This window comes from Aedes aegypti, chromosome 1 (genome assembly GCF_002204515.2).
Source record: "Aedes aegypti strain LVP_AGWG chromosome 1, AaegL5.0 Primary Assembly, whole genome shotgun sequence".
Classification (NCBI taxonomy): Eukaryota; Metazoa; Arthropoda; class Insecta; order Diptera; family Culicidae; genus Aedes; species Aedes aegypti.
Window position 1 is genome coordinate 53,127,622 of NC_035107.1, and position 26,428 is coordinate 53,154,049.

General features: G+C 37.0%; 1 protein-coding gene across 1 annotated transcript; it reads left to right on the forward strand.

Moving 5' to 3' along the window:
- The first annotated feature begins 225 nt into the window (after positions 1 to 225).
- LOC5568410 (microsomal glutathione S-transferase 1) lies at positions 226 to 24,959 on the forward strand. Its single transcript, XM_021850652.1, has 4 exons — positions 226 to 460; positions 21,517 to 21,602; positions 21,694 to 21,751; positions 24,627 to 24,959. Exons 1-4 carry the CDS (start codon positions 335 to 337, stop codon positions 24,810 to 24,812), a joined length of 456 nt encoding a protein of 151 aa, XP_021706344.1. The 5' UTR covers positions 226 to 334; the 3' UTR covers positions 24,813 to 24,959.
- Positions 24,960 to 26,428: the final 1,469 nt, after the last annotated feature.

A 26,428-nucleotide genomic window follows, 5' to 3' on the forward strand; every position in this document is an offset into this window, starting at 1 on the left:
GTAAACACACCATCGTATATGATAAGATATAAGAGTACACATGTGGAGGCGATATACGTACATGTGCCATAAGGCTGCATGCAAGATGTACGTATATCGCCTCCACATTTGTACTCTTATATCTTATCAAATACGATGGTGTGTTTACTGGGATACATCCAAAATGATAGAAACGAGGAAACGCTTTCTAAGTCATAAAAATTCATGAACACCCGAAAAATTTCTCCACCTCTGAAGCATCTTTCAGTTTGAATCCACCTGTTGAGCGCGTGAGACACACGAAAAACCTATTTCCTTAGTCAAAAGACTAGTATAGCCACGCCTAATAGAAACCATGTCAAATCTTTTGGATCAGGTGAATCCGGAGCTGCTGCGTACGTACGCTTTCTGGAGTGTGATTCTGGTGGCAAAAATGCTGCTAATGTCGCTATTCACCACGATGACGCGCATCAGAAAAATGGTAAGTTTTTATTCGAAGTAATTGTGACATATTACGGTCATTACAAAGCTGAGTGCTTCAGAAGTGGTTGATTCACATTTTCAACCATACGTGGTGAATATTGTGGAACAAAATGGCGAAAGAAACGATTTGGTGAATACTGCTACAGTTGCATACATAAAGGCTATTGAATGGAAACCGACATTCAAGTTCTAATGCATATTATGCGTGGCGCGAAAAATTCTCGCGCCGACGATCTCAAAAAAACGCTTGTAGATCGCCGCAGCTACTTCAAATCGTGTTGGTGTCTTCTGTGCGATCATACCTTGGACAATCAGGAATAATCGCGCAGAAGACACCAAAACGATTTGAAGTAGCTGCGGAGATCTACAACAATTTTAAGAAGTTTTCAAGATCGCCGTCGCGATAAATAATCGCGCAATGCACAGAATACGTTGGAGTACACCTGTGAGCTGCTTTGTGATGCGAATTTTTCACCAGTGATGCAAAATGGTAGATTTAGTTTTATTTTATTATAAAGGCAGCTTTAGGCAAGTTTATTACTCATATGAATTGGATAACTGAATAATACTTTACACCAAACAAGATGCTCAGTCAAAAGTACACTTCTCTAACAATTTTAACTTCAGTTTAATCCTCATTAATCAAGAAAAAACAGTATCAAACACCGTATTGATCCAATATCAACTGGCACCGAAAGATTACGATAGAGTTTGTTTCTCATAAATAAATTTAGAGAGAACAGACGATGAATTTGTTAAAGAGTCTTTGAAGAGGTTGCTTTGAATATACCTCCTAATGTTTTTCTTTAAAGGAAAGGATTTTCTCTAAGAATTACTCCAGCAATATGTTTTGATTTTTTACGTATTTTTTTGAATTTCCATAAGAATTCGCAAAAAATTCCTCTGATAGTTCTTCCTGAAAATCTCTTATGAATCATCTTCAGAATTTTTTTTTTATTTTTTTTATTTATTTTTTTTTTTTCATGGGAAAGACTCTTTGAAATTGCATCTAGGAATTGCTGGAAAAAAAATCATTCAAAAGCCGAGAGAAGTGACTCCAGTAATTTTTGCAACGATACTTTCGATGAACAAGGATTCTCTAGGAATTCTTTCAAGTATAGTCAAAGAATTTCACACAAGGCATTTTCATATACTCGTGTGTACTTTTCATATTCTTCAATATATTTTTAGAAAGATTTTTTCTTTATCTCGTTTAGGAATTACAACCGCAATTTAAAGATGTTTTCAAAATGGCTTATTACTTCAAGAACTTGAGTAATGTCTTGAGATACTAAGCATGAGCATGAGCTAGATGACCGTACAATTCGTAGTTGCTGCTCTAGGACTACGTCTTTCTTCTCTATACAGGAGTGAAATTGGAATTTCAATACCAAGAGCGTTACGGTGGCATGATATATTTTAAACTTTTATAACTTTTTGCAGGCTTAAAGAAATTCCTTGATTAGCACCTCAATTGAAAGACAAGGCATCAAAGGTTTATGTCGTTTACTTACTGAATCCCACATACCTGTCCAAATAGTTCAATAACTGTTTTATAAGAGAACGTTGATTTCAAGCAAATCTATAAAAAGGAGTGCTAGAGAAAAGTTGACGTCATTTGCTTTTCACTCCAGGGTTGCCATTATGCCAGATGAATCTGGCACTGCAAGACTTTTTATCGAGGAAAAGACTAAAAGACAAACTACTCATTTTGCAAGACTTTTCCAAATTCAGCCAGACTTTACACACTGTCGCGCAGCCATTTTGCTCATGTTCGTTTAGAGCCTGTTGTGAAAAACATGAAGCTTTTGGAGCAACCGTTGTTGAGTAATGAGTACTTATATACAGCGGGGACTCGCTGACTCTCAGACGTTGAAGTTAATTTGATTTCGACTTTTGACATTCGACTGCTTTTGAATTGATTTTTTTTTCAACCAGCGAGCACCCGACCATCGAGTCATTTTTTGTAGCGGAGCCCCAATGATCCAATCACCACTTTGGTATTTGGTTCCGCTTAGGACGTATAAAGTTCTTAAAAATTTCAGAAAACATCATTTTATAATTTTCAGTTATCTTGAAAATAACTCAATCGAATTCATGATTTTCTAGCATATATTTATTTTATTTTTGATAAATTTTGTTAACAAAACTTGGTTGCCAAAAGTGTTTTGTATGGATAATTTCAGTCCCCAAGGAATTTAGGAATATTTCCAACTGGGGCAAAACTATCGATGGACAAAAAAATCATCGCGATTCAAATATTGTCTTATGACAAAAAAATGATGCTGCCACAGTAAAGGGTTATCCTTGTGACTTTGATTGCTATTTTATCATTTAAATAAGCATTTTCCTAAACACTTTCGTTCATTGTAAAATGGACGGAAGTAGTTTAAACTGTGTCCAGTGTTTTTCAATACAGCCGAATGCATTTAAAAAAAGCCAATCGCAAGCTTCAGTGCTAAATTTTATTTAGATCAATTTTTGTGTGACGTATAATTGTTTGGTTCCTGTCGGAATTTGGATCTAGTAGCATGTCTGGACTAAGGTGTCTGCCAGATTTTGCAAGACTTTTTATTCTGAACTCGCCAGACATTTCCAAAGATATTGACAAAAATGATGTGCGTGTGGCTCAGGTGAACCCAAACTTTTACACGATACACCATACTGAGGGGTGAACCCAAACTTTTGCACGATGACTTGACTGACTGGTTTATTTATTTTGAATACTTTTCAGATTTTTCCGCAAAAATTTCATGAGTGCTCTTCAAAGAATATAAGATTACGATTCTAAAGACACCTTGTTTTAAAATTTTGATCGATCCAATGCTGAGGAAATTAGTATTGTTTTTTTCAGTGTGTTTTTTTGAAAAATGTCACAACTTTAAGTACATATTTAGTATACACAGTTCAAAGAATGTTTTTGAAAAAATACATATGAAGTAAGAATAACTCTTTGCCTTTCGAACGCGGCTTAAAGAGTTTGAATTAGACGTGTAATCACAGAGATATGGACTGAATACTTTTGCATGTTTTTAGGGGGTGAACCCAAACTTATGCACGGGAGTGTATGTCCTAATGTGTTTACCACATACTTGCTTTAACCACTTAATTCATCTCGTAGCATCATACAATATCTGATTTATTACGAATAATTGACAATACGGAAGTTTTAGGATGTTTCCGAGGACGCTGCTGCAGTGCCGTCGGGATGCAATAACAGCATAATGCTCATCTTGTACATCCCTTGCCAAGACATCAATTTCATATAGCCTATTTCCCAGATCAGAAAGCGAAGAATACGAAAAGGAGGAGCATCATGTGCTCTTCTAATGGTATAAAGCATACCTCCTTCGTTGAACTTGGTTTCATTCTATTTTCGCCTTCGAGCTAGTAAGAGTTCCGCCGAACCTGCTCAGCTCCTCGCTACCTGTGCCACAGAGCTCTTGATCATCAAGCTGCTGCAAATAGAGTCCAGCTTGTGAAATCGCTCAAGATTTATACGAAATGACTGAATAAAATCAGACAAAGCAGCTCTTAGAAGCGCCCATAGTCATCGCCACCGTAAACCTCGGACGAGGAGGATTCCAATATGTGCGCCGTCAAAATGTGTGTCCGTTTAATCGGCTCTTTTCAGGGCCAACAAATGTGTACTAAAGAGTTATTTGTGTATACCACATACTTGCTATAATCTCTTAATTCTTCTTGTTGCATCAATATCTGATTTGTTCTGAATCATTGACAATTGCCAATAGGGACCTTCCTTAGGCGAGTTTTTGTAATTGGAATTTCCTCGGCTTCCCTGGGCATAAACTTTGGCAAAGAAAGCTCTCAGTCAATAACTGTGGAAGTGCTCGTTGAAAACTAAGCTGAGAAGCCGGCTCTGTCTCAGTGAGGACGTTATGCCACAAGTAGAAGAAGAAGAAAAAGAATTGACAATATGGCAAATTGAAATTTACGGTGACGATGACGATATCGATGATTGGGACACTTCTTCGAACGGAGAGCTTCTCACTGTTATTAAATTCACAAACCATTACATTCTAAATTATAACTAAAGGAAGGTTGCAATTATGACAATTGACTTAAATTCAAATGCAGCGTAGTTAACGTAATGCTGTCGTGTCTTGTACACAACCTCCACTGATTTTATAAAGTATTTTACTTTGAAATCCGAAACTCTAAAAAAGCTTCCAACCCAAATGACAGATCTCCCTTCTCATCAAACATCCTATGTGCAAAAAGCTACCACACTGTTGATAGAGTATAACCCAGAATTGATCGAAGTTGTGTCCACAGTAGTCCTACGTCAACCCCGCGGTAATGTAACAGACATTACCCACCCCAAAAGGGTCCTAAAGCCTTGTCCTAATTTTAGTGCCAAACGTTTAAGTTTAGGCCAAAAATGAATGTTTACTCATTTTTTCAATGTTTTTCGTTTGTTTAAGTACAATAACATTTTTTATGTTTTTTTTAGATTTTGTCACATCCCTTGGCTTAAACTCAAATTTTGGGTGTATTTTGTTTTCCATGTCCCTTCCGAAATGTCAGATAGGAACAACCCCAGTGTTAAAACTAAAACCCCTGTGGTGTTTTTGTCGACTAAGCGAACGTCAAACATGATCTCAAGTGTCAAGGTTCATTTATGGATCCAATTTTTGAATTTAAGTTTTAATATGATATAGCCGTTATTTGAGCGGGAAAAATTGCATAAGTAGTTGCAGTACCGCCGTGCGGGGTTACATTGGGCCTAGGTGGTGACTTTGACCGCCCCTTTCGATGCATCTCATGGCTAGTAGGAAGGCCAAAAAACGAATCTATGACCATCTATTGAATATTTTTAACGTATTCTTGAAGCTTGACACATTGTTTTCATTATTCTGGCATTAGCTTGCTGTAAAAATATTGGCCCAAAGTTACCCTTATGGACCAATGTCACCCCGCACGACGGTATCATGATCTTTCGTGTTATTAAATGAAAATATTATTCCAATAAACATTTTAATACCCAATTTTTTAGAGATACCTTTAGGAAAACCTATTATTCTTCTTCTGGAGTTCTATCAGAGTTTTCCAAGCAATTTCACCTGACAGCTGTTCCCCTTAGGACAACTTTTTCTTTTTTGATAACATGCGCAAAAAAAATTAAAACATTCGGAAGTAGGCTAAAAATCGCAAAGGCCTTTTCGTTTCAGATATTGCAGGTATCTTTTAAGCACTCGATCAAAAATTTGACGGCATCCCACAAGATGTATAAGAATCCGTTATTTAAAAATTTTTACAAGAAGTTTTCATTTTATTTTTTTAATTTGTTAAACATTTTCTGAAAAGTTCTTTATGGCAATAATTTGTAAATCAGTTATGGGAGAAAATATTTTGAAAAATCGGTTGAAACAGCCACCAATTGAATGCTTGGACTCTGAAAATATTTAACGTAATTCAGCGGAAGCTTGATCTCTTTGAGTATGACCTTATGTATAAAACTTATTCTATTTTTAGACAAATTTTTCACACAAACTTGCTCTTTCACGAATTTTTGATGTAAATTTATGATTCAAGGTAAAAAAATTCTACAAACTCTTGTTTATTGAAAGACTTGCTTAAGAAATTCTTCAAAAAGAATCCTCCAATTTCCTAGCGATTTTAAAAGTCAACAAAATGTGGCTAATAGATTGCATTCAAATATGTCCTGTATACTTCCTGTACACATGTATTATTTATGAATATGAATGATACTGAGATGTCAATAGAGTTTTATCTCTAGCAATAAAATACAGAATTATTCTCTGGAAATACAAACAGTATTTTATTAGCAATTTATTTGAAATGAATTTTAAATCATCATATGAAAAACCAGGCAGCGCTCTGGAAACTTGATCCAACTATTGATCAATCGATCAAGTTTTCAGCTCGTACGATTGTCTGATTCATTGGATTTATGCTCTTGAAGAGTTGAGGTGTGGCTTCGATTCATACCCAAGTAACAATTTCAATGCTTTCTAGTCTTAGATGTTATTTATTGAGGTTTTATTATAGATGCATTCAATCCTAACAGATTTAATGAAGCATTGAAAAGAGCTAGACGGTCTTTTCAGTAAAAACCTCTTTAGAATGCTTTGTAGATATCTACAAGTGTTTATGTTGAAACTTATTTGCCGGTCAGAATTGTTGGTAACAAATTGCATTTTGAAGGAGCTGTGTAGTGTCTATTAAAACCTATACTTAAAACTTCATCCGGTTTGTCTTACACAAGCCAACGATAAAACCCGTAGGACTGCACCAAGCCATGTTAATGACTTCTTAAAACCTAACTTTCCGATGCTGTGGAATGCGGTCTGCTTGTGATTATCAATTTAATTATGTCGATAATGATGATAAAGTAGACAATTATGAGTGAATCAAGACACGAAAATATAAATTACATATATCCTTCTCGTAGAATTATCTGACTACCGTGTGAAGCATTTTTTCCGTGTTTGCTCAAACTTCCCGTTCTAGTGGGATAAGTATACTGCATACAACAGCTGAGTTACATGGAAAAAACTTCCATTTTTCCGGCACTTCAACCACTTACCGTTTTCTACATTCGTTCAACCGATTAACCACGGGCTCCAGCCTAACAGTAAAATATTCTAGTAGAAAGATAATTGGACACACAACGGAACGCATTGAGTTAATTAAATTGCATCACCGGCTTGCACTTCCGATCTGTTTACCTTTTTGACAGCACTGGCTTTCCTGAGTCTATTAAGTTTAAGTCCAAGCTTCCAAAAAACCAATAAGTTTTAGTGCAGAACAAATAATCTGATTTAAGAATATTTTAGCCAGTGAAGGACTGCGTAAGTTTTTTTTAAGATCAAAAGCACTTGTTGATGATTATATTGAACGGAATTAACACCAATTGATTTGAAACCGTCGCAAACAAGACCAGTAAGATTTAAACAGATGGAATCCATTTTTATTGCCGCCGTTTCGGGTTCATAATTACATTATGTTTGGGAAATTTTCATTTTTCGATTGATACGAGCATGAAATCATTCTGAAAATGGAATGGAATGGAATATTAGATAGGCAATTATGATGTCAAAATTGTGGCGCGTTGTTGTAAATCGAAAAAATTTATGTCATTTCACCAGTTAATTTTCTTTGGCATGAATTTCACGTGATTGTAAGGAAATTAACTGCCAAGCAAAAATTGATTATTTTAATTTATTACCATAAGTCGGCAGACATCTTGATGGTTTCAATATTTTAAAAAAGGTTAAGATTCATAAACAACTTATTGTCTGATATTTGATGGATCATAAGCTCTTAGCAATGGTTTTATTCCGTGTTTAAGGATACCGCAAGAGATTAATTATCGCTATTTGAGCTTAATAAAACTTCATAATAGCTCTTATGGATGTTTTATAGCATACTACAAGGGCAGATGTATTCATACGATACAAAACTAAAATGTTCAGAAACGGTTTTAAGTTATAATCTTAACAACCTCCTGTAGTGTGGGCCTTTTCGGGTTTAACGGAGTTTTATAAAAGGTTTATTAAAGCTGTTAAGACTAATAAGTTCTAAAATGAGTTTTAACGATATGGTGGTAACAACAGCTTGTAGTAAGTGAAAAAACTAAAAATGTTACTTGGGTATTCAGCTTTGAACATCTTTTAGATAACCTCCAGAGTCCAGACCAGTGCTGGGAATGGTAATAGTAGTAGACTTGAATTTCTCGAAAATCACGTGGCTCTCTCACTACAGTAGTTTAAAATCGTGAATCTCATCGAGTAGCCTATATTGGGTACATGAATTTCATTACTGATTGTCATTGAAGACTCTAAATGCGGGAAATATATTTTTCTACAGTAATTTTGGGTTGCCCTTAGCAACGGGTGTTTTGCAATTGTCAAGGCTTTTTGCCTACAGCAGCGATGGGCGTGAGTTTCACTGGCTTCGCTGACTGTGCTGTTTGACTACTGTAGAGTGAATTTCAGATTTTTTCCCAACCCTGGTCCAGACTATTAGACAGTTCAGCTGAAGATGAATCGAAGCCACGCCTCGATTTGGAAAGAGAACAAATCTAGAGAATTAGACAGCTATTCAAGCTCGAAACTTGTTCTATCAGTTACTAGCTGGTGCTGATCAATGGTTTGGGTTCCCAGCTGGAACCGCTGTTTGGTTGACAAGATTTTTGTAACTAAAGATTAGAGGAAAAGCTCCGATGCATCCATACCTCAAATAGTTTTAAACATTACTATACCATGCCCACACAGTTACGGATCACCCACAGTGACGGATCACTTTGGCGTTCAACATCGGATAACTCGCTCATAACATAAACGTTGACGTAAAACATATTTTTCCCATGTTATACTATTTGTCTTCTACCATTTGTAATGTTAAGCACAACATTCAACCGCTAAATAACGGGGTTTTTGACAAATGTTCAGTTGGTACCACACAGCTATCATTATATGGTCGTTTGCTGTAAGAAGTGCCGTCAGCATTGATAAGCTCCCACAGGTGGTAAAATTCAAATGTTATAGTATAAAACATGCTCGTCCGCTTCGATTTAGTATGAATTTATCTTTGGAAAACAATTTTCTTGATTGTTGATTCTAAATACCGAATATTATCACTTCTAACTAGTGATCCATAATATGGACCAGGTAATGATTGTTTCCCGACCAGATGGAAGGAACAAGATTATAACAGAATGTGTTCCCCTGATATGATTTTTTTATATCACCAGTTGTTATAAAACATGTACCGTTAGTAGTTAAAATAACAAAAATTCTAACAAAATTAGCACCAAATTAAACTAAAATATAACAAACCCTGTTATAATTATATCAAAATTATTACAGAATGTGTTGCAAGGATGTTACAAAATAACAAAATTATTGCAAACTATGTTACTGTTTATGACATCGGATGTTATTTGCAACAAACTTATAAATGCAAAGTCAAAAATATAACAAATGTTGTTATAATTGTGTTACTAAAAATATAACAAGTTGAGAACAAAGCCATCTTGATAACAAAATTATATCAACTTCTGTTATTTTTAACTGCTGCTGATAGGAATGTGTTATAATCTTGTTATGTGGTTCTGGTCGGGTTACCACAGTTATGGATCACTTCCAAAATATGTAGATTTCTGTTATTTTAAACATGGGATTCGACATTTTCAGACAATAGCACTAAGGATAAAACTAATTAAACATCAAGGTTTGTAAATTTAATTTTTTAGCAGACAAAAACGGGTGGAAAACTTGGTGTGGAGCCAAAACAGTTCATGTCTCAGTTACTACAACATAGTATCCCAAAAATGATGGCATTTTGCGCTTGTTTCCAGCTCTGACAGTGCTATTTTTTGCAGTAATATCACGGCGTGTATATGGGAAAGGTTTATCACAAAAAAATAGGCATCGCTAAATCTTTCACCATTCGAAAATATAGGTTTTTAGCTTTCATTTGACGTGTTCCCTAAAAAAATCCACCGAGGGATCCCGAACATTTTTTTTTTTATTTAAAATTTTTGTTCTTTAGAGTACATTATTTTTAAATGTAATCATTGCAAAAGACAGCTTCGTTGGATAAAAGTTTTATTTCCATATAAAAGTTCATAAAATAAATATATATACATATCTATTGAGTTTTTCATTTTGTAAAAAACAAAACTGTCCTATATGATTTTGAGGATTCATTGAGCTATAGGACACTTATTCGATTATATATGTTGTAAGTTCGACTGTTCACTTATTCATACTGTGGAAGTATATCTAACCGAGCACTGTTTCTTTTCATGGTTAGAATACATTAAATTTATTCTTCTTCTGTCTGGCATTACACCTCTGCTGGGACATAGCCTGCTTCCCAGCTTAGAGTTCGTTGAGTACTTAGTTATTGATTGAGAATTTTCATTGCCAATCAACCGTTAAAGATTAAAAATAGAATGGATCAACATTACAGCGGCCTACGAAAGTAAATGGAATATGCTTAAAGGCCCTGTTACCCAAGCCTTATCAAAAAGCTTAAAAAATCCTCATTAAGAATATTATCCAGGCACCCGGAGTAAGTGACACTACACAGACTTTTTTAACAGTATTGAAGTTATTTTGATGTTTTTAGCTTGGAATTTATCTAAGAATATAGTGGAAGATAGTTCCTGTTAAATCAAATCTTAAAAATAATTCCACCGTGAAAGTGGATTTCTGACAAGCAGAACAACAACAATACAATTTTCACAATTACGGCAGTAATTAAAACACGTAACTAGCTAACAAACAAGAAAGTTTTACCATTTTATACTCCTTTTAGATTGATATCATATTTATACAATATATGTTTTCAACATGAAATATGGTTAATTATGTGATTATTGGCAACGGTAAATATTATGAGGAAGAATAAAAAGTTAAATTTCATGTGCCCACTTGCCCCGTAGAGTTGAGTAATTGCAATTTACAGTAGATTTTTATGACTTTATTCGAAGGGTTTCAATATCTCGAAAAGATACCTTCCCATTCGTGCGGACATCAGCGAATACAGGTTGCAACATTTGCAATTTTTTGGGCTTTTTCATAAAAGCAACATCAATCAAGTGGCTGCATTTATTGGTCGTAGCAAAATGAGCTCCATACAGCATGCATTTTACATTACCTTTTGGAGCTTTTTTGGGGGTTTTGCGATGATAGCGACTCAAGAGTCTGCCTTGAGCTCTGCCTCTGTTTTTACAGTAGCTCCATAAACTTAAGTCAGGAGGAGTCAAATTAGGATCTCCAAATTCAAATCATGTGTCTTTTTTATGTCAGATGTTCATGAAACAAACTTCCAAAGATATCGAATTTATCGACTGTTTCGTACTGTTTGACAAAAAAAATGACTCAATGATTCTTTTGGTCTAGTCCAAACTGTTAGTACTTACTTGGTCATGGAGTGGCGTTTCTTGAATCTTGAATAGATTTTCTGTTCCTCAAATGTGACATTTTTGCTTATTTATGAAGCCAGATAGCGCCTGTTGACCACGATATTTTCAAGGATATAACAGTTGAGTTAACACAACTGCAAGACTATTTTCAATTCAAAGAGTCACTATATTGGCATATTGTTTTTTTTATATCATATTAATTGTGGAAAATATGACAATATTAACTTATCAGCAAGTGATATTGATTTGTAAAAATGGTTCAAAAGAGCTCTATTTCGTATCAATCCTTTGGCAGCGTCCATTTATTACGTAACGCTAAAATCGGAAATTTTTGAGCACCCCATCCCCCTCCGTAACGTTTTTTGTATGGAAAAATTAAACGCAATTCCCCCTCCCCCTTGAGCGTTACGTAGTTTGTGGAATTTACAGGATGGTTGATTAGATCTCATCGGTCGAGTATGTTTTTCTTACACACAATATAAAATAAAAACAATCATGATAGGCGAATCAAATTCTCAGTTAATGAGTAACTGAAGAACTCTTATTTGAGAATCTGGCTTTGTCTCAATAGGGGTGTAATTCCAGAAAGAAGGAAAAGAAAATTAATCTTTTCTAAATATGAACAGAAACAGTTATACACTAGAATCAAATTCACACTTTAATCCGAATGCCGATCTCAGCTGTGCAAATCTCGGTAAAAGGTCGTTTGTTGACATCTTAGTAAAAGTAACGTTTGGTAACGGCACCGAAAGGTGCTGTTTTAAGTAAACTTGATGTTAGGCTGACATATCAGTTAAAATTAATTTGCTTACCGCTCAGCTGTGCGGATCTTGGTAAAAGAATGAAAATTAGTTGAACTCAACTGAGTGTGTCCTCCACTGTACGAGTAAGTGTCGTATCCCCAGATCACATAGGACAGTTATGTCTATTACAATATGTTATCTTATATATCTATATTATATCAACTTTCATATGAAATTTGGGCTACCATCGAGCTTGAGAGAAAAAAAACTGTCTTTTACTATGATTATATTTGAAAATATTGTACTTCAAGGAACAAAAATTTAAAATAAAAAAAAAATGTTCGGGATCCCTCGGTGGATTTTTTTGGGGAACCCGTCAAATGAAAGCTAAAAACCTATATTTACGAATGCTGAAAGATTTAGCGATGCCTATTTTTTGGTGATAATATTGTTCTACCAGACACGCCGTGATATGTGACACATTGCTAACTTTCGCCAAATCATGCAATACAGATGCATTGAGTTGAAAATCTCTTGATTTTGCGCACTGATCCGTAATATGTCACAATTTGATCCATAATATCAAAATTGATCCATAATATGGTTTTCAGAAACCGATACAATTTTTAATTTTTATGCAATTCTATGTAAATATTACACTCAAAACAGTTTACTAACCGAAGTTCCAACATGCAACGATTCAATTCGTGTTATTAAATTATAACTTTACGTTTTCCATGTCGTTTTATTGAATTTTATAGGTTGAACTCCACACTATTTGATCCATAACTGTGGGGTCATGGTACCTTAAAATAGTAAATTTACAATACAAAAATTTAAAATTTGACATACAAAAAATATTACCTGGTGGAGGGAGGAAGTCTGAAATTGGCAAATTTTGCGTTACGTAATATTTGAATGAACCTTTACAAATAATTCATTGAATTTTTGTTTTCCGTTAATTCTTAAGCTTTATCATGAAGTTACCATAGACTTTTGAAAATCTGGAATGTTTCATGTGAACTTGTACCATGGTAAAAACAGTTGATCTTTGAGTAAGGGGCGATGGCATGGGTAGTTCGCCAAAGGCGCTATGTCTCTGTCCCTAAGTATCTATTTCTGATGAATTCATAAGAAGATGCTTAATAAATTATTGCAGGGTTTATGGAATTTATTTTACATTATTTTGCAAAGCAGGGAACAATTCAGGAATTAATTCAAACTGAAATACAATATATTTCAAGTATTTTTACTTTAGCTCCTCCTTATTTTTAACCCATTTTTTCCATTTTGTTTGCATGAAATTCATTTAAAATTAATCCAGTAGATCAAAAGAAAATGCCTAAAACATAAAAAAATAATTTACTCATAAATTATTTCCGTGAGGACTGGTGGAGGGGCCCAGATAGCCGTAGCGGTAAACGCGCAGCTATTCAGCATGACCATGCTGAGGGTCGTGGGTTCGAATCCCGCTGGTCGAGGATCTTTTCGTAAAGGAAATTTTCTCGATTCCCAGGGCATAAGAGTATCGTCGTACCTGCCACACGATATACACATGCAAAATGGTCAATTGGCATAGAAAGCTCTCAGTTAATAACTGTGGAAGTGCTCATAAGAACCCTAATCTGAGAAGCAGGCTTTGTCCCAGTTGGGACGTAACGCCAGAAAGAAGAAGAAGAGGACTGGTGGAGTGATTTTTTTTTTTTGAAAAATTTAATGAGAAACTCATGTAAAAATTCTCGAGGAATTCCTGAAAACAATGATGTAGAAATATGTGAATGCGAACATCTAATATGATTCATGAAAGTATGCTCAAAAAAATCCCATGAGAAATTTCTGAGGAAATCACTGCTAGTATTTTGAAACAGCCTCTCATCTATTATTTGAGAAACTTTTGAGCAAATATTTTGTGGAATTTTAGTTACACACCAAAAAAAACGTTATTTTAGTTTCAATCATGCAAAGCCATTTCTCATGTATTATTCAATGATAAAACCTATATACATCTATCATATCCAACATTGTTACCAAATTCCTTAATATTGAACGCGTAACGTCTTCTCTCAAAGAATGTTGCATGCAAAACGGCTCGGTTCACATGATTTTCCCGCTAAAAATTCTATCATAAATAATGCACATGGAATGACCAGCCGTCAATCCATCGATGTGCATTATTTTTGGCAGAATAATCAGCGTAGAATCGCGTAAACCGAGCATTCTTGTTTGCAATTTCACTTTCAAGATGCAATATTGGCGAATGTTGGATGTAAGATCATGAAATGTTTCAGTTTCACTCAAGATTGCAAGCATTTTAGAATGCAATGAGACAGTTTACATTATTGATGGTTAAATATTCAGTTGTAACTCGTTTAACATGATTATCATAGAATTTTACGTGCCATGTAAATTTAAGATTTTTTTTGCTGTGTATCTGGATTTTTTTATTACTGGAATAGTTGCTGTTGTTGATTCTGAATGAACTTAAGGAATAACTCCTAAAAGAACTTGAGATTGTTCCCAACTCTTTGGAAAAAGAATTCGATAGGATATTATGGTGAAAATCATGATTTGATTCGTACCACATTATTGGAATTATTATACGGAATAATGTGTATATAAATATCCAGACCATCCCTCAAGACAAGGGTAAGATGAACTTGAGAAAAGATTCATGAAAACATGAAAACTATTTCCTCAAAAAATAGACAATATCTTTCAAATAATCCCTAAGGGAATACCGGTTGTAATTAGTAAAGAAAGAGGGGAAATATCTCAAAGTATCTGTGGAAATTCGTGAATGGCCCATTATTCTACAGTAAACACTTTCTACAATCCTGTTTATTTTGTCTTCGCTCTTGCATAATTCTTGATGGAGTTCTGTAAGGAATTTACATTAAAATTGTGATTAACTTGCTTACAAATTTTGCGATATACTGGGAGGTATTTGAAACGACATTTTTGGCAAAAATCGTGGAGGAATTCCTAATTAAATACCAGAAAAATTTTCACAAACATGTACTTGAAGACATTCATCTGTTACTTTCATTAACACTACTGAAAAAATAAACAAGGACATCAAAAAAAAAACTTCCGTTTCTTGCAATTTTTAAACTGTACTGTACTTAATAATAATCCCTTGGGATTTCCTTTTACTGCTTCAAGACGGGGTTGGTGGTCAAATGGCTACTGCCTCTGTTTCATAAGCAGAAGGTCATGTGTTCAATCCTAGTCCAGTCTCTTTCCTCATACTTTGTAGATGTATCTATCACTTGCTTCTATTTTCCACTCTTAATCTATCACACTTAAAAACTATTCGTTCAAAGCAATCACTAGAACCAGAGACGGATGAGAATTTCATTACGCCTGATACATAGGCAGTCTGCTAACCTAAAAGCAAGTCTCTGTCATTGAATTAACTCACCCCTATACCTTCCCGCACGAACTGGCGTAGATGCAGGGGTATATCCGGACTACTGTGGGCCAGTTTTAAATGCAACATCACTGACGTGGCAGGCGCCATTGTTACCTCAAAATAGAAGATCACTAGCACTTATACGCTGAGTGTGTCTTTAGTCCCAAGTAGTTATCTGATTGGTTCCTGGTGTCAGTAGCTTGTAGAGTAGCATTCACGGGCTCAAGCTTCGGCTCAATCGAATTGAAAGAATTTCTTCCAGAATAACTCGGAGAAATTCTTCAAAATTTCTGAACATTAAATTTCTGGCATAAACTTTCAATTCTCAAAAATCTCCCAGATTTTGTTTTGCGCTAGAAAGGATTACTATGAATTTAACAAAAAAAATCATCTGGGATTATTTACGAAATTTACTGTATTCCATCTCCCGTTTTACGAGACATTTTTCTCGAGCATCCATCGAAATCCAGCAAAAAATCTTTGATAAATTTCTTAAACGAACCGTCGAATATTTCTCAAACAATTCGTTTATTGTGCTACCCTCCCCAAGCAATCAATAGTTCAATGTACTTAACGAGTGAACTCTAAAGTTCACTTTTAATATAAATCTGGTTTCAGTGAAACTTTTTTGCTTATTAATAAAATGCTACGGATATTAACTCAAAAGCAGTTGCGCGTTTAAGCATCGCCAGCACCACCTCGCTTGAGCTGTGTATGAAAAGCGAGGTGCATGTACTCAGTACACGTATGCGACTGATCTTGGGTTCACAGAACCTGATTCTCGAAAGAGTAACTCATGAACTTATCAATAACTAGAAAGTTCAGAACAAGTTCAGAACTTCTTTCTTACTAGAATGTAAGTATTAAAATTATTTTCGATTAATTACTTAATTAGTAAGCCAAAACATGTCCTGTTACCCGAAATTTTGGTTGCTTGGATCAGTATGGTCTAGCTGAAAAGCTATACTTTTTGTGGTACGGATCATGCTCATGCAGCAGAATGCATTTCTCAAGAATAGGGCTTGTCGTTCGTCAATTCCTTATCATTTCGAGGAGAACCAACAATGGTACCAACAGATCCAATCAAAACTGTTCTCCGCAACACACACCCCAAAACAAACAATTCGTTTCCGGGGGCACATGAGTAGTCACGGAATTCTAAATAAATAACGTGCTCTGATTATAATTTGCGACGCCCTAGCTGATTCGCAAACAAAGCTGTACCTAAGTTCTTCAACCTGGTGGCGGCGGCGGCGGCGACGATATTACTTTCGCGTTTCGTCATAAATCTGTTTTTGGCTATTTTTCGCACACGTGATGATGACGGGGATGACGAATACCCTTCGACGGCGAGCCGTTCATTCGTGTTAGGGGATAAGATCTTGATAGGTATATTTGTTACGAAAAGGTTTGAGCCACTCACTCATCGTGACGCTGCAGTTTCAATCGAATACACATCAGTTTTTGTTAGCAGTTGGTGGGCAAACTGTGGAAAGTAGGACCAATTAGCAAGTTCTTTTCCTAGACAAAGTACTGAGGCTATGGAACTTTGGTCGACATTCCCACCATTCACATTCGATCGACTTTATCATTCACGCAAATGGGTTACAAAGCTCTTTTGATTTTAAACCGAGCTTTGAGAGTCCTTCTAAAATTTGATCTCATTTGTATGAAAACACTCTATAAACGATTTAAAATTTGCAGGTGAACTATTAGGGGCCCAGCGCCATAGCGGAAGCTTAGAATTTACCATAATTTTGACCCAAACATACATAATGTAAATATAACTATGTTTTGCTCGATCGCCAAATTACTAGCCCGAGTGGATAGATTTCGTTTCATTTATTTACTTAAAATCTAAACAGATAACACTGAATCAACAATTTTACGCCACAATTCTCGGTTCGTGGCCGCATCTCTCCATCCTTGGTTCTGCCCCACGCTCGCCAAATCCTGCACACCGCCAAAGATCGTCCTAAGCACCCGACGTTCGAAGACTCCAAGTGCTTGTAAGCTCTCTTCGAACATCGTCCACGTTTCATGCCCGTAGAGGTCTGCCGGCCTTATGAGCGTTTTGTACATGGTACATTTGGTGGGGTTTGAATCTTTTTTGACCGCAGCTTCTTGTGATGGCCATAGAACGCTCGTCTTCCACTTATGATGCGCCTCCGTATTTCACGGCTAACTTTATTGTCAGCCGTCAGCAAGGATATAAGGTAGACGAACTCGTCGAACAACCTCGGACGAATCTCCATCTATCGTAGCACTGCTACCTAGGCGAGCCCTGTCGCGCTCGTTCCCACCAGCTAGCATGTACTTTGTCTTGGCCGCATTCACCATCAGTCCAAACTTTGCAACCTCGCGTTTCAGGCGGGTGTACAGGTCTGCCACCTTTTCAAATGTTCGGCCGACAATGTCCATATCATCCGCGAAGCAAACAAATTGACTGGATCTCGTAAAAATCGTACCCCGGCTGTTGAGCCCGACTCTCCGCATAACATCTTCTAGCGCAATATTGAACAACAGGCACGAAAGTCCTTGTCGTAGTCCCCGGCGGGATCCAAACAAACTGGAGTGTTCGCCTGAAACCTTCACACAATTTTACACACTTTTCATCATCGCTCTTATTTGTCAGTCTCATGAGCTTCCCGGGGAAGCTGTTCTCGTCCATGATTTTCCATAGCTCTACGCGGTCGATACTATCGCATTGCGCCATGAAATCGATGAAAAGATGATGCGTTGGGACCTGGTATTCATCTGGTCCGTTGTCGATCGGCCGTCAACGAAGCCGGCTTGTTAACTTCCCAGAACATCGTTTACTACAGGTGACAATCTAACTTGTCGCCTTTTTATGAAGATGGGGCATATTACCCCTTCCTTCCACTCCTCCGGTAGCTGTTCTGTTTCCCAGATTGAGCCTATCAGCCGGTGCAGACAAATGGCCAGCCTCTCCGAACTCATCTTTATGAGTTCAGCTCCGATACCATCCTTACCAGCTGCTTTATTTATCTTGAGCTGGTGAATGGCTTCCTTATCTCCCACAAAGTGGGGACTGGCTGGTTTCCATCGTCCGCAGTACTGACGAAGGCATTTCTTCCGTTGTTCCGTTCTTCATTGTATGTGCTTTTAGCGCCATTCACTTTTCGATCACCTCAGGCTCGTCCGTCAAAATGCTCCCATCCTTATCCCTGCACATATCGGCTCGCGGCACGAAGCCGTTTCAGAATGCGTTGAGCTTCTGATATTGAGTTCGGCACAGCTGTTCCATCTCCTCGCACTCCGTCTCGTCCAGGCGGCGTTTTTTGTCCCGAAAGAGGCGGATCTGCTGTTGAACGTTCTATAACGTTCCCCGTTCTGTCGGGTCCCTTTCTGCCCGCACTGCATTCTCCTCCTCCAGAATCTGCCTACATCGAACCAATCTTTCCATCGACTCCGTCCCACGTACCCGACGTTGCTCTCAGCTGCATCGTAGAGGGCTGTTTTCACTGCACTTCAGCAGTCCACAAAAGGGGTTTTACCCAGCTCACCCCCTTACGGTAATGCAGCCTCGAGGTGCTGCGTGTATGCAGTTGCGACATCCAGTTGCTTAAGCCACTCTAGGACATACCGGGGCGGGCGTCGGTACCATACATCATTGATGACGGACAGTTTTGGGCGCAGTTTCACCATCACCAGGTAGTGGTCGGAGTCAATGTTAGCGCCACAATAGGTTCTGACGTCGGTTTTGTCGGAGAAGTGCCGTCCATCGATCAAAACGTGGTCGATTTGCGATTCTGTCTGCTGAGGTGATCGATACGGGAGGCTGTGCTGGAAGTAGGTGCTACGAATGGCCATGTTCTTGGAGGTGGCAAAATCTATCAGTCGTAGGCCGTTCTCGTTCGTCAGCCGGTGGGCGCTGAACTTTCCAATCGTCGGTCTGAACTCCTCCTCCTGGCCAACCTGAGCGCTCAAATCTCCTATGATGATCTTGACGTCGTGGCTTGGGCAGCGGTCGTACTCGCGTTCGAGCTGCGCGTGAAATGCGTCTTTCTCATCTTCAGTGCTTTCGGAGTGTGGGCTATGCATGTTGATTATGCTGAAGTTAAAGAATCTTGCACATTCGTTCATTGGTCGGCCACCACCCAATCACGCGCCTTTGCATATCACCCATCACAGCTCGCGTGTGTGCCGCAGCTCTGGTAGGCGGTATGATTACCTCTAAACGTTTGCACCATTGCTCCTGTCCAGCACACCTTCTGCAGCGCTACGATATCGAAACCGCGGATCTCCAGAACATCGGAGAGTATGCGAGTGCTTCCGATGAAGTTGAGAGATTTGCAGTTCCACGTACCGAGTTTCCAATCGCTAGTCCATTTCCGTCGCTGTGGTCTTTGCCGATTGTTCCGGTCCGTATTCTCCCGTTGACGTTCCTGTGCTGATGTGTTTTTACGGTTGGCTTGCAGGGCCTGACACCAACCCCCTAGATTTCCGGAGGACCATTCCCCCTAAATGTTCGGAGGACCATAGCGCGAAGTTTAGCTTATAGTCCTTTTCTGGCACTCGGACGATGATCAGCCGCCCCTGACATAGGGAACAGACGCTGTTGTGAGCCGCTCTTAACATGGAGTACGGACGCTCAGGGTTAGCATACGACCAAAGTTCCCACCGGGGTTGGTTACCCGATCTTCCCAAAGGTTACTCGTACTCCGGCCAGTACCACAAGGATGTAGGGATAGGAGTTGCTGGGCAAGAGGCTAAGGATCGCACAGAGGGGTCTATTTTATTCCTGCAGGTACGCGAGGTACCAGTGGTACGCCATGCCCAGCCATTTACTGTGCCAAAACACAAATTCCATCGAAACAGAGTGCTCTCACAACTCCCCGAGGACTGCCTTGTTCGGGCAGGACACTCAAGAGTTTTTTTTGAAGCGTGAGTAAAGGTGAGCATCGCAACAAGAGAGTGAGAGTACCAGAAAAAATCCTCGCATTTTTTTTTTGTTTGCACTCTCAGAAGAATCGCTTGAGGACCTGTGTTGCAAATTTTGAGTTCAGTTTTTACTCCTCAGAAAAATGGCGAAATGGTCACTGACTGTATGTTATAGAAGCTGAAAAAATGCAAGATTTGGCACTGCACATTTTGAGGAAAAACGTTTTTCTTTATTGGTGAGCGGTGCTCTGAAATAAAAAATCCGGAAAACGACAATCGAAATTATGCCAGCATAATTCACTTTAGCTCATTACCACTACCTATTGGCATCGATTAGCTACTGCCACTGTTTCTCATTTACCAAAAGAGATTAGCAATTCAATAGAAAAATGAGAAACAGGGTCCTGAAGAAAAAGGCGAACAAATTTGACATCAACAATGAATTTTTTACTTCCACGAAGCTTACTTCGATCGAACTATAAAAAAAATAGTGTAGGCAAGAAACGTCAGAAGGGGGTGATTCAAAGTTTATGGCATGCTAGCGTAAAAAGCTGGATAAATACACACTTCTACAAATAATTGCATCTCAATCACATTTAAATTGACTAACACAACTTTGTAACAACTTTTCACAGAACGATCACAATTGAATCTCGAGTAAATAGTATGATAAGAATGAAATCTATTCGAGAGTACGCCATTGTAAATTGATTGAAGGACCCTAAATTCTATACTCCTTCAACCTACTCTAAAATTAATAAGAGACCATTGAAAATTTCAATTCTCATTATCTCCACTCTTGATAGTTTACACACTTAGCAAAGTGAATCCAATTTTTCAATTAAACACAACGCATCGTCAGCAGATTGAATTTTATTGAAAAATGTATGTGGTGATTGACGAGGCAAATACTGGCGTTCGAGGAAACTGATTTCGTTGAATTGATTACTTGAACCTTGTAGTTGAAATGCAGACCATCTTAGTTACTATTAGAATTAGGCTCTATATGATCGCAATCTCATAACTCAATAGTCTACTACAAAGCGTTGTTTATCACGTAACCATCATTGCAGGCGTTCATCAATCCCGAGGATGTCAAATCGATTAGCCCCAAGCTGAAGCCCAAAGTTGACGATCCGGATGTGGAACGAGTGCGCAGGTAAATACCCACCCCGTAATAAAAACGTGTGCATCTTCCGTTACGACGACTGACTGTTCTCTCTCACCAATCCAATTGCGCGCGCGCACAGGGCCCATCGTAACGACTTGGAAAACATTTTGCCCTTCTTCGTGGTGGCATTCCTGTACCTGTTGACTAAGGGTATGCGAAATACCGAATGATTCCGTCAAATACGCTTCGAAACGAAATTCCGCGGAATTCCACGGAACTCGCACTGGCGAAATTTGTATTTTGCTATTTCGTTTCGTTTCGCCAAATTGTTAAAATATTTCCACGGAAAATTGAAAACAAACGGAATAAAACGGAATTTCGCGAAATTCGAGTTAAATTTCGAACAAAAAAAGCAAAGCGTTCGCTTCTACTCCTAGCAGCTACAGTCAAAAATGGGTCCGTATTATGGATCAAATCGTCTCATATCATGGATCAGAACACTATAACAGCAAATTATCTGCGAGGCAAACGAATGGTGTGCTAATGAAAGCATACGTTTTGGCGTTTCTTTAGGAATCGTCTTATCTTAGATTCATAACTGTGGTATGGGTTTAAATGCCCCACAAATATGAATCAACGCTTCTAGGCATATGTATGACATTTTATTTCCTACGAATGGAACAAATGTGTTTAAGCATGTTATTGTTGATTGCGATGCTGTATAGATTTATGGTTCGCGTAGGTAAAATGGGTTCTGCGTAATTGCTACTCTATTTGATGAGATATTCTCCGTTTAAACCAACTTAGATCCATTTCTATGTGCTATCCATAACTGTGGGATGACTGTAGTATTGACTGGTCCGCAGGATATGATAAACTGCACTGCCGTTGTAAAGTTTCCAAAAACGCCCATTTGCCCTAAATTCCTCGCTGCGGATTGCCCAGGGATTGGTTACTCGATGGCCAATCGATCAAGTGTTCAGCTTGAACCGCTGTCGGGTTTGTTAGATTTGTGCTCTTGAAATTCTGAGGTATGCCTTTGTTTTATATTCACCTTAAACAAGGAAGATGCATACATTATTTTATATCGAAAAATGAATCTAGGTTTATTCACGTTGTACCACACCACCAACTCCTCTCTCCTTTTATAACGTGACATAATTTCCTCACGACCCCCAATTTAAAAAAAATGCGAATATTGATAATCTATCATTACAAGTATTGGAAGCCAAATGCTGCAAGGCAAAGGTCTTAACCTTTTCAATACCGACATCAAGTTTCAAAATTCTCTAGTTTCGCCATCTTTCGATCGATTTTGATGATTTGTTTTAGTAAAAATCACAAATCAGTTATAAATTTGATTCATGCATTGCAAGCACCATCAAAATTGGTTCCGGATTTAGATTCAAGTTTGGTGGTATACCTAGGGTATTTCACAATAGAAAAGCGCAACAATTTTTATTTTTTTTTTCAATTTTCGCACATCTAGATCTCGAGGAAAAAAATAAGCCAAACATTAAATTTAGCTCATTGAAAGACGGATTGTCTGAACGAACATGGGTGAAATTGTCAATCTTATTTGCGGTTCCTCTATGCTATGTAGTCCAGGTTCAAAACTTTTTTTTTCGAAATTTTCAAATATTTTTAAAACACTCTCGAGGCTCAAAATTCAGTGAAAATGTGATTTTGTAGTCAGTTTTAAACAAAGAATCTGAAAATGAGATAATTTCAACAATCCTTATTTCTTCCAGAAATCGTCAAGAAATTCCTTCACAGATTTTGGAATAGGATCATTTCTCCAGTATTTGCTCTACAAAATAAAAGAAATACCTTCAGTATTTTCTACAAGGTTTACTCTTAAAGTTTGCATTCATCCAGATTTGATCCCTCCAAGAATTAATTCACAGTTTATGCAAGGCTTTTCCAGAAAATTTATTAGGAACTTCTAAATTACCCCAACAGGCAATCCTGGTTATGTTGCTGTCGCAATATCTCTTGGAGTTTATTACTTTTGCAGTTCTTTCAAATTTATCTTGATTGATTTCTTAGGTATGTGTTGATGGATTTTTTAAAATTTAATTTAATTCAATACTCCAGCAAATACTAAAGCAAATATTCCAGTGATTCCTCTCTTTTACTTATTTTTCTTCTTCATTCTTGCGTTGCGTTCCAACTGGGGAAGAGTCTGCTTCTCAGTTTAGTGTTTTCATGATCACTTATCGACTTGTGTCCCCAATCACATTCATTCAAGCCACAAAGCATAAAGTACAGCAAAAAAAAAATGAATACCATTATTCCATGTTTTATGGTATATATTAGCATATCCACATGATTAAAAAAATTGTAAGGCTTTTCTAAAAATCAAATTAATTTTGGACTCCTCTCAATATTTTTAAAATTGTTTTGAATGTTTGTAACTGCTTTTCGACCCACTTCTTAGTTGCTACATTTAAGTTAAGGCTCAAGAATCCATCATTCAATCATCAGCTATCATAAAAAAAAAACAGTTTTTACGTTCAAATTTCAAGATATCCTCATGAAAATCTATCATCGTATTACATATAATAAGTGTAATGCAATGATAGATGTTCATGAACGTTGCTTCAATTTTGAGCAAAAATAACTGGTTTAGAAAATGTGTAGAATGATGATGATTATTTTCCTCTTAAACCCACTCATTGCCTTGTGTGAGTATCAGATATGTTGAAATGAAACTTAAAAAGTTATTAAGAAGATTTCAAACAAACAGAAAAGAGTTTTACCAAAACATGTAAGGATTCCGTTGAGCAACGCTAAGGTTTCCATATGGTAGAGGATATAAAAAGACGTTTTTTATGCCTATTGTCAAATTTCCAGCTTTTGACAAGAAAAAAAAAACTTAAACGTGTATTCCGCGGAAAAAATTCAAAAATTTCGTTTCGTTTCGAAAAATTCCGTGAGATATTTGGTTTCGTATCGAGTTACACGAAACATTTTTAAATTTCGTTTCGTTTCGTCATTATCAGCGCAAGATATTCCGCGTATCGTTTCGTTTCGTATCGACATGGAAAAAATCCATATCGCATACTCTTACTGTTGACCAATCCGGACCCGTGGTTGGCCACTCAGTTGATCCGTGCTGCAGCAGCAGGTCGAATCGTGCACAGCCTTGTCTACGCCGTGATGCCAGTGCCACAACCAGCTCGACTTTTCAGCTTCGGAGTTACGCTGCTGGTGACCGTCTACATGATCGTCCAATGCGCGCTCTACTTCATGTGAACACGTTTTACGAGTTCCTCGAACGATTCATAGAAAATAGCTAATAAACTTATATTCTCTGAATAATCACAAAATGTTTCAACAATATAACACAATCTTAACCGATTTACGCCACGCAGGGCTGGTAGCGAAAAGTGGTGCTAAAAATAGTTTTTTTTATTTATTTTTTTTAATATTTTTTGTTCCATTACATTTTTTTTTTTTTAATTTATTTATTAGTAACATATTAAACATCACATTCATTCAACAGGTATGTTTATTTCACCTGCTTATAAGAAAAATAAAACACTTCCAATCAACTTAACCTAAATATATCACTCATTAAGATTGCAACAATATTGTTGTCTAAAATTATTATTGATTTTATTCGTCATTTGTTCCAATGTTTCAACATTTAAATCCTCTGCTGAGCTTTCTTCCTGATATTACAAGCAAACCCATATTAGTACAGCGTACAATAAAAAAATGTTTGATGATCAAAAGCTTGTTCCTAGGACAAAACTTTAATTTTCTGTTAATGAGTATATAAGAAAATTTATGCATTTGTGGCTAGACCGCCACATTTTTTCTTTTTTTTTTGTGGCATTTCCCGTACCGTCAAATTGGTCAAATGATCATTTTTCACGGTTTCTTCTGATCTGTTTTTTATAATGTTGAAAATGTTAAACAACTGAAAGCAGGAAAAATAATACGACGGCGATCCTCATTGTCTCTAACAAATGTAATTTTAGTGTTAAATCATTTCTGAAATAACAAAAATCGGAGCAAAATTGGTAACTTATCAATGCATTTTTAATTTGTTTTTGATAAAACTGTACATATTAAGTTTGAACTCATAAACATTCTTTAACGCAAAAAAAACTTCACAACACACATTTAGGGCCGATTTCTTCACTCCCGCATAGGCCTTAAACCTAGTTTAATCATATAGGTTAATGTGGTGTACGGTTTAAGCGAAGCTGAAGATATCGGCCCTTAAACAATAGCTACGACAAAAAATGTTCATTCACTGCAAGTTACATTGCACAATAGTCCGAAGCGACATTTTAGTAGGAAAAACTTGTTTACTCTTTTCACGTCATTTTTAGACGTTCGATATCTTCAGAGAATTTATTCGTAATTGAGTTTTGCATCTGAAGAAAATAGTTGAATAGGGTATTTTAACCCTTATTAAAGTATAAATTTTGATTAATACTTTTTTGTTCGATGAAATTTGTGGCTGCGCTCTTCTGCAAACTTCTAGAAAATGTTATTTAGAATAATTCAAAATTAGTTTTTGTTTCACATTTCTCCAAGAAGTGGTGTATGGGAAAGTTGTAGATCAATTCTACAACTTTGTTGAAGGCAGCGCGCCGTTAACTTTAAAATCTTGTGAGCTACAGACGAATTTCGAGTTTTTTAAGTGTATTTCTGAAGTGAATTTTCTCAATTTACAAAAACTACCCTATGGTCTTTCGAATACCGCTTAAAGAAAATTTTCATCGAGCCAACTCCATGAAATATGGGCATCCAAAAATTTCATAGTTTTTCACTTAAATTTGCTTATAACTTCAAAATTACAAGAATTACAAACTTGTGATGTTCAGCAAAAATGTGTATCATTACTTCCTCTGCAA

Bases quoted from the DNA above. Each gene is read 5' to 3' on its own strand.
- LOC5568410 (XM_021850652.1), top strand. From the start codon at position 335: ATGTCAAATCTTTTGGATCAGGTGAATCCGGAGCTGCTGCGTACGTAC. The intron at 461-21,516 runs GTAAGTTTTTAT...CCATCATTGCAG, and splicing joins TGACGCGCATCAGAAAAATG to GCGTTCATCAATCCCGAGGA. The intron at 21,603-21,693 runs GTAAATACCCAC...GCGCGCGCACAG, and splicing joins GATGTGGAACGAGTGCGCAG to GGCCCATCGTAACGACTTGG.